We start from the raw sequence: 9,422 nt of genomic DNA, 5'->3' as shown, positions 1-9,422 counted from the left end.
GGGCCGCGTGTCTACATACAGAATACGGCTAGAAAAACAAGTCCCGCAGGCTGGAAGATAAGCCCTCCCTCCCAACCACACGATTGGCTGGCTGTCAGACGAGCCTGCATTTCATTGGTGTGTTGTCCTGTCACACACGATTCAACTCGCTGCTGGCCATCTTCCTGCTTGCTCTCCGAGTAATTTTGTATTTGAGGAGGGGGGAGAGATGGTTCAGGTTTCGCGTTCGGGACGGAAGGGGGAAGTAAATTATTTAAATGTCTCAAATATCTGGTGAACTCGGCTAACGGCTAACGGCAAGCGACCACTCCACCGTGCCGCACCCTACGAGAGACAGTCCGAACGGAAAACCCCGATGGGTGCACCGGGAACTTTCGCCGTGACTGCTGCTTGCTGCTTCTCCCGTTTCTTTTGTGTTTGAGCATTAGTGTTTGAGCAAGCTGGGCTAGCTGTCTGAGCTAACAACTTAACGGCAGCCCTAATGTCAACCGACATCGACGTTCAGGTAGTCCTTACGGAGTAACAACACTGTAGACGTTAGGGGGTTTACAAGTAACCACGCTGGCCAGTCACACACACACACACACACACTCGGTTAAAATGCGGTTCCGCATTCTGCATCTCATTATCTACAGTTCGTAGTCGCTGTTTCTCGAACAAAGGAGAAATGAACTTAGCGGAGTCAAGTCAATGTGTGTGACATTCGCGACGGTTTCAGAGAAAGACACCGGGCTTCACTTCTTATCAGACAAAAGGGCTGCTTTCTCCGGGAGGTCGTATTCCGCGTGGGGACTATGGCATCGGTGAAATCGAAGGCAGGAGCGAACAATGAGAGCAGCCCGTACCGGGAGAGTGCGCGGGCCAGCGCCGGTAGTCCCTCGTTGGTCGCCGGTGCTGCATCGCTGTCGTTAACCAGTAGCAAACCCTACTCGCTGGACGACTTTGACACCCTCGCCACTGTCGGTAGGTCAATAGGTTATAAGATTGTAATTATCAGTATTATTATTATGACTATCGTTGTTGTTACCTAATAGTACCTCTCTGTGATGGTGTGTGTGTACCTCTCTGTGATGGTGTGTGAGTGTGTGTATCTCTCTGTGATGATGTGTGTGTGTGTGTGTGTGTGTGTAGCTCTCTGTGGCACAATGTGTGTATTATTAATATTGTTATTACATTTGAAACCCCAAGTGAGTATTCTGTATCGTGAAGTTGTGTGTGATTCTATCATCCGGTGTTGTCTGAGCCCGTTCACAGAGGTACACACACTCACACACCATCACAGAGAGCTACACACACACACACACACACACACACACACACACACACACACACACACACACACACACCATCACAGAGAGCTGTATTCTGTTTCGTGAGGTGATGTGTGTGAGTCTATCATCCGGTGTTGTCTGAGCTCGGTCCCAGCCCTCTCTCCTCGCTCAGGCTGTGTGGGGCTAATCGCTTTTTTCACTTAACTTGTGAAGAGTCAGCAGAAGGAGGGTCAGGTGACCAGCTGCACCTGTGCCCCCGTGTTCAGCTCTATGAGTGTGTGTGTGTGTGTGTGTGTGTCAGTAATAGTGTTCAGCTCTGGGTGTGTGTGTGTGTGTGTGTGTGTGTGTGTGTGTGTGTGTGTGTGTGTGTGTGTGTGTGTGTATGTGTGTGTGTTCAGCTCTATTACTCCTGTGTACAGCTCTATGAGTGCCCCTGTGTTCAGCTCTTTGAGTGTGTGTGTGTGTACCTCTCTGTGATGGTGTGTGAGTGTGTGTACCTCTCTGTGATAGTGTGTGAGTGTGTGAACCACTCTGTGATGGTGTGTGAGTGTGTACCTCTCTGTGAGGTGTGTGAGTGTGTGTACCTCTCTGTGATAGTGTGTGAGTGTGTGAACCACTCTGTGATGGTGTGTGAGTGTGTACCTCTCTGTGAGGTGTATGAGTGACCCTGTGTTTAGCTCTATGAGTGTGTGTGTGTGTGTGTGTGTGTGTGTGTGTGTGTGTGTGTGTGTGTGTGTGTGTGTGTGTGTGTGTATGTGTGTGTGTTCAGCTCTATTACTCCTGTGTACAGCTCTATGAGTGCCCCTGTGTTCAGCTCTTTGAGTGTGTGTGTGTACCTCTCTGTGATGGTGTGTGAGTGTGTGTGTGTACCTCTCTGTGATGGTGTGTGAGTGTGTGTGTGTGTACCTCTCTGTGATGGTGTGTGAGTGTGTACCTCTCTGTGAGGTGTATGAGTGCTCCTGTGTTCAGCTCTTTGAGTGTGTGTGTGTGTGTGTGTGTGTGTGTGTGTGTGTGTGTGTGTTCAGCTCTATGAGTGCCCCTGTGTTCAGCTCTATGAGTGTGTGTGTGTGTGTGTGTGTGTGTGTGTGTGTGTGTGTGTGTGTGTGTGTGTGTGTGTGTTCAGCTCTATGAGTGCCCCTGTGTTCAGCTCTATGAGTGATGATTGGGTGACTTGGCCCATTCCAACAGAACCATAAGATCCAAGAACAGGTTAAGTATTGACCAGAACCATAAGATGTGAGACCAGTGCTGACCAGAACCATAAGATGTGAGACCAGTGCTGACCAGAACCATAAGAGGTGAGACCAGTGCTGACCAGAACCATAAGATGTGAGACCAGTGCTGACCAGAACCATAAGAGGTGAGACCAGTGCTGACCAGAACCATAAGATGTGAGACCAGTGCTGACCAGAACCATAAGATGTGAGACCAGTGCTGTCCAGAACCATAAGATGTGAGACCAGTGCTGACCAGAACCATAAGAGGTGAGACCAGTGCTGACCAGAACCATAAGATGTGAGACCAGTGCTGACCAGAACCATAAGATGTGAGACCAGTGCTGTCCAGAACCATAATATGTGAGACCAGTGCTGACCAGAACCATAAGATGTGAGACCAGTGCTGACCAGAACCATAAGATGTGAGACCAGTGCTGACCAGAACCATAAGATGTGAGACCAGTGCTGACCAGAACCATAAGATATGAGACCAGTGCTGACCAGAACCATAAGAGGTGAGACCAGTGCTGACCAGAACCATAAGATGTGAGACCAGTGCTGACCAGAACCATAAGATGTGAGACCAGTGCTGACCAGAACCATAAGATGTGAGACCAGTGCTGACCAGAACCATAAGATGTGAGACCAGTGCTGACCAGAACCATAAGATGTGAGACCAGTGCTGACCAGAACCATAAGATGTGAGACCAGTGCTGTCCAGAACCATAATATGTGAGACCAGTGCTGACCAGAACCATGGTGCTGTCTGATCCAGTTCAGGTGTAGTGATGAAACAGAAGCCACTAGAACAGAACAGAACTTGTGAGAAAGCGTTTGAAGCATTGCATTAAACATAAAGTGTAGGTGTGTGTGAGGCTTTGTGTGTGTCCAACATGGGGTGGTGGACTGTGTGTTTGTCTCAATGGAAGACACACACACACACAGAGACACACAAACAGACACACACACACGGGTAACTCAGACACTCGTTGACTGGTATCACACCCCCAGTTGTGTGTGGGTTTTATTCAGGGTGTGAAAGTGGAAAATCTCACACTGAGCATCGTGGTGTGTGTGTGTGTGACATTCTTTCAGTGGAGCCAGGCCTGACTGGAAGCTGACGTGAGTTTGATAATGAGCTGATAATCAGCAGCAGTGTGGTTACCGTGGTTACCGTGGCATTTGGAGTTAGATGCTGGTTTAGGTTTAACCTCAGCAGCTGCTGGGTTTAATCACAACATGTTAGAATGGACCAAGCAACACACACACACTCACACATCACACATAAACACATAACACAGACACACACACACACGCAGACACACACACACACACACGCACACATACACACACACACACACACACGCCTAGGCCAGTGCCTCTCAGTGAGTGACCTGCAGTTATCCCCCCCCCCCCCCCCCCCCCACACACACAAACACAGACCACACACACACACACACACACACACACACACACACACACACGGCGCAGGCCAGTCCCTCCCAGTGAGTGACCTGCAGTAATCTTGCAAGCCAGGCTTGTGAAAGCTGGATTCATGTTTGGTGGTAGTCATGGTTACTGCACAGACAAGAGATGCCAGGAGGTGCAAACTGACCAATCAGTAGATTTTGGTTTCTTTTTTAACCTACTTAAACTCCACATGTGAGGAAAATAAATGAATAAGATTGAAATCACAGACATCAGACAGATTGGCTATTTGAGTATTTTTGTTTTTGTATTAGTATTTTAATATTTCTTTAGATGTGGCATCTGATTTCACTTCTGGGAACTCTGTGTGTGAGTGTGGACCTCTCTATGAAAGGGTACACACACAAACTCACATGCTGTCATAGATAGGTACACACACACATCATCAAAGAGAGGTTCACACACTCATACACTGTCACAGAGAGGTACACACTCACACCCCATCACAGATAGCTACACACACACACCATCACAGAGAGGTACCCACACACACACACTGTGTCACAGAGAGGTACACACACTCACACACCATCACAGAGAGGCACACACCCGCACACCATCACAGAGAGCTACACACACACACCGCTCCTCTCCCTGCTAGAGAAGAGGTCTGAGCATTATGACATCATTATGACATCACAGCACAGGTGCATCAGGTGAGGCGGCCCCGCCCATCATGACCTGGGGCGCACCTGTGAGAGGCCAGACCAGGGCACACCTGTCCAAACCTGTCCACACCTGGACCAGCGGCAGGAGGCAGACGAGGCGTGTGTGTGTGTGTGTGTGTACGCTGGCACCAGGGCAGAGGACGGAATGAATGAGAATGTGTGTGTGTATGTGAGTGTGTATGTGATAGTGTGTGCGTGTCTGTGTGTACGCGTGTGAGTGTGTGTCTGTGTCTGAAACAGCAAGGAAGCAGACTTGCAGTCACACTGTGGAATGTAGCACCACATAGTGTGGCTGGTCAGGACATCCGGTTGGGTTCACGCACACACACATGCACATACACATGCACGCACGCACACGCACGCACGCACACACACACACACACACACACACACACAGAGGGAGACTTTAATGACTGAGGAGTAAGAAGATGGAGACTGTGATTCATCTACAGGAAGCCCCTTTAAAACTCTTACTCTCACTCTCACACATGCACACACTAAAACACTTACACTCACACATGCACACACAGACACTCAAACACTCACTCTCACACATACACACACTCTGGTCTATGGGATTTCTCATGTTGGTGCTGGTGTACAGCTCTGAAGGCTGGCAGTGTGAACTATCCTGTCCAGTCATTCACAGCCAGAGCCTAGGGGTCACAGCCAGAGCCTAGGGGTTACCGGGGTCACAGCCAGAGCCTAGGGGTCACAGACAGAGCCGAGGGGTCACAGCCAGGGCTGATAGGGTCCAATAGTGTCCTGCAGTACTGGACTACTAGGGTTCTAGAGTAATGAGGGGCTGCTGGGGTTCTAGAGTGTTCTAGAGTGGTGAGGGGCTGCTGTTCTAGAGTGGTGAAGGGCTGCTGGAGTTCTAGAGTGTTCTAGAGTGGTCTGTTCAGCCTGGTGTTAGCAGCTCAGTATAGAAACATAAAAACCACAGTTTGTGCCGAGGGGATTGTGTGTGTGTGCCTGAGAATATTTGTGTGTGTGTGTGTGTGCCTGAGAATATCTTTGTGTATGTGTGTGTGTGTGTTTGTGTGTGTGTGCACGAGAATATGTGTTTGTGTGTGTGTGCCTGATAATATCTTAGGGATGCACGATAATATCGGCAAGACATCGGTATCGGCAGATATCGGCTTCAAAACTTAATTATCGGTATCTGCAGATATGAAAAATGTCTGCCGATATACCTGGCCGATAAGGTGACGTGTAAATTATGCACACGCGAAGCAAATGTTTATGAGCGTCGGCTGTGTGGCAGTAGCCTACTTTACAGTATCAGAGGATGATGACAAAATGCCTATTTGTCAGAAAACTTTTCAGGACTAAAAGGAGGAGATGCAGCTTGGCCATAACGTAGGTTGCTTGCATAGATGCAGACCACCCGCTTGCCACGCTTCACAACATTACCTGTCGCGCTAATAGACGTTAATAAGTTACGGAGTTAGCTAGACAACACTAGCTTGTTAGCTTGCATGCTACATGACACCAGAGAAGTTGATGATACCTCATTTCACGGGATGTGAAACATTATGTCACAAGCCCACACTATCTGTACATGGCTCACTTTTGCATTTATGGAATTTATACAGCTAACTTGGCAATAACGTTACATAGATTAGTCTAGAAATCCTAGAAGGGACGTTATTAAACAGTAAGTCAGTTAACCAACGTTAGCTTGCCAAGTAAGCCAAGCTGCATTTCCAGAGTGTAGTTGTTCAAGTTCAAGGAGGTACTGTTCAAGTATGAAAATTGTGACGTGAAAATATAAATAAATCTGCCATATTTGAAACCATTTCAGTTTCATGAGTGAACGTCTATTTCTAAAATGATACAAATCAAGTTTGTAATGTCCTGTATTTACAGCAATACCCTATCATAATAACAGATTAATTTTAGTACAGGAGAGACTTTTCAATAATTAAAAAGCTGAGGTGTATATATCGGTATCGGCATCGGCAATCGGCCAAAATGAGCTTGTAAATATCGGCATATCGGATATCGGCTAAAATTCAATATCGTGCATCCCTAACTGTGTGTGTGTGTGTGTGTGTGTCCCTTCTCTAGTGTTTACCATTGATCTGTGTTGACCTTGAGGAGGTCTTGAGGAGTGTTCTAGAGTGGTGAGGGGCTGCTGGAGTTCTAGAGTGGTCTGTTCAGCCTGGTGTTAGCAGCTCAGTATAGAAACATAAAAACCACAGTTTGTGCCGAGGGGATTGTGTGTGTGTGTGTGCATGTGCGTGTGTGCTTGTGTGTGTGTGTGTGTGGTTAATCTGCTTATGTGCTGCCTCTTATGGTTTTTTGTCATTATGCTCATAAAGGAAGTGGCTGGTCTCAGATGATGGCTGATAATGGTGTGGGGGAGGGGGGAGAGTGTGTGTGTGTGTGTGTGTGTGTGTGTGTGTGTGTGTGTGTGTGTGTGTCGCAGAGAGCTGACCTGCTGATGGGAGGGGTGGACTTGACTGGGTCACAGCTGACTCCAGGACTGTGCTGAGGGGGTTGTAGTCACGGTCCTAGTGTGCTGTGGACCGGGCCTGGACCGAGTCCTGTAGAATCATGTGACGCATCAGGGCTCTATTGAAGATGAAGTCAGAGGGTGTGTGAGCTCAGGCTACATAGGTGGTGGCCAACATGCCAATTAAGAGTGCGTGTGTGTGCGTGTGTGCCCATGGTTAGCAGGAGTATGTGTTTGTGTTTGGACCTGGAAAACACACACAGGCTGGAAACACACATAGGCTAAAGTCCTGAAACATACTCACCATTCATTAGCACTAAAACACACACATAAACACCAGAGGTCTTACTGGAAAATAACAGAAATTACTGAAGCACGCACACACACACACACACACACACACACACACACACACACACACACACACACACACACACACACACACTTCCATGTCCAGTGGCCAGTTGCTTGGTAGGACAGTCACGTGTCAGCAGCAATATTACAATCCAGTTTACTCATGTGTCACTCAAGCGCACGCACACACACACACACACACACACACACACTCCCCTCACATTTGCACACACACATACGTTTACATTTGCACACACAAACACACACACAAACTCATACACACACTCAAACACAGAGACATTTTAAATGTACACACACACACAGCTAGCCTGGCCATTACCAGCCTGTGACTTCATTTCATTCCGTCTTTCAGTCTGGGCCAACCCAATGCATTTTGGTTTCCGAGATGGGCGGGTGCTTATCTTGAGGTTTAAAATCATTGGAGTTCTCTTAACCAATCAGCAACGTTTAGTAAGCATTCGGTAGATTAAACTCTTCCCAAAGCCAGTTGGGAGAAGAGCTACGACGTCCTTTCCAATCATAAAACTTACAAGAAAATACTCTTGTTCTCCTTTTAATTTTCTGATGTTCTCGAGAGTTGAGACAACTTTTCCGATAGCTTTTCATGTCTTTTCCTCCAAGGCGAGTTTTGCGTCACAGCTCTGAACTGTTCGCTGATTGGTCCTACAAAATGTTGAGTCCTGGAGACAATTGTCAACGGGGTTAGGCCAGACTGAGTATTAGCTTGAAATCAATTCAGGCGGAAATACGTAGGCTGTTGTCACCAGGCTAACACACAGCTGCATGCACACACTAATACACATTTCCACGCATACATTTACAGATACATACACACAGAAAACACACACACGCACATTTGTACGTAGACTCACACACACACACACACACACAAACACACACATACACACACACATGTATGCAACCTCTAATATAGATGTGTACACATGCATTTACAGATGCATACACACAGACAGACACACACATTTACACATGCATTCACACACAGACACACACATTTACACATGCATTCACACACACACACACTCATACACACATGCACATACATAACTTAACACTCACACACACACAGACACACACAGTTCACAGAATTAAAACAAGCCACAGACGCCTGTGATTTAATTAAACAGGGCTGGCAAATCTGTGCCCAGCCTGGGAGAGGGGAGAGAGGCACACACACACACACACACACTCACACACACACACTCACCTAGATACGTAAAGCAATGTGTGACATGATGCTCTCCTCCCCTGAGTGTCACACACACACACACACACACACACTCACCTAGATAAAGCAATGTGTGACATGGGGCTCTCCTCTCCTGAGTGTCACACACACACACACACAGGCACACACCCTCCTCTCCTGAGTGTCCTGTCCACAGTATAGTATATAGATGAAGCAACGTGTGACTCTATAGAAGGGAGAACAGTGTTGGTGCCTAAAGGGCTCTGACACATACACGCACACGTAATACACACACACACACACACACACAAACATCCACACACCGAGATAAAGCCTGAGGACCGTGACAAGCATGAGGACACACACACACACCGAGATAAAGCCTGAAGGACTGTGAAGTGCATGAGGACACACACACACACTCACACACACACCTCAAGCATGAGTACTTCTTCCTGGCAGCATGCAAGGGAAGAGAGGGGAGGGTCTGGTTGAATCATGATCATGGAATTTGACACACACACACACACACTCATAGGAAGACAAACACCTGCAGGCACATACATGTGCACACCTCAGAGTTCTTTGCTTTTTCTTTTTTGCTTACTGGACAACCAAGATAACCGTGTGTGTCAGTGGGGAAAGTGACACACACACTAAACTTTCATTGGCTGAAGGATACACTTACATACTGTATACACACAGTGGAACCTTGCATGAGGAAAAACACAT

General features: G+C 47.5%; 1 protein-coding gene across 1 annotated transcript in view; it reads left to right on the top strand.

The window, feature by feature from the left end:
- The first annotated feature begins 239 nt into the window (after nt 1-239).
- Nucleotides 240-9,422, top strand: part of prkx (protein kinase X-linked) — a 25,306-nt gene continuing 16,123 nt past the window's right edge. Inside the window, exon 1 of the mRNA XM_080835829.1 lies at nt 240-963. Coding sequence (XP_080691955.1) covers nt 795-963 — 169 coding nt within the window. The 5' untranslated portion in view covers nt 240-794. The remainder of the gene's footprint in view (nt 964-9,422) is intronic.

Source organism: Sprattus sprattus (genome assembly GCF_963457725.1).
Source record: "Sprattus sprattus genome assembly, chromosome: 3".
NCBI classification, from domain to species: domain Eukaryota; kingdom Metazoa; phylum Chordata; class Actinopteri; order Clupeiformes; family Clupeidae; genus Sprattus; species Sprattus sprattus.
Note: the sequence above shows the minus strand (reverse complement) of the source record. Positions and strands in the feature narration are given on the sequence as shown.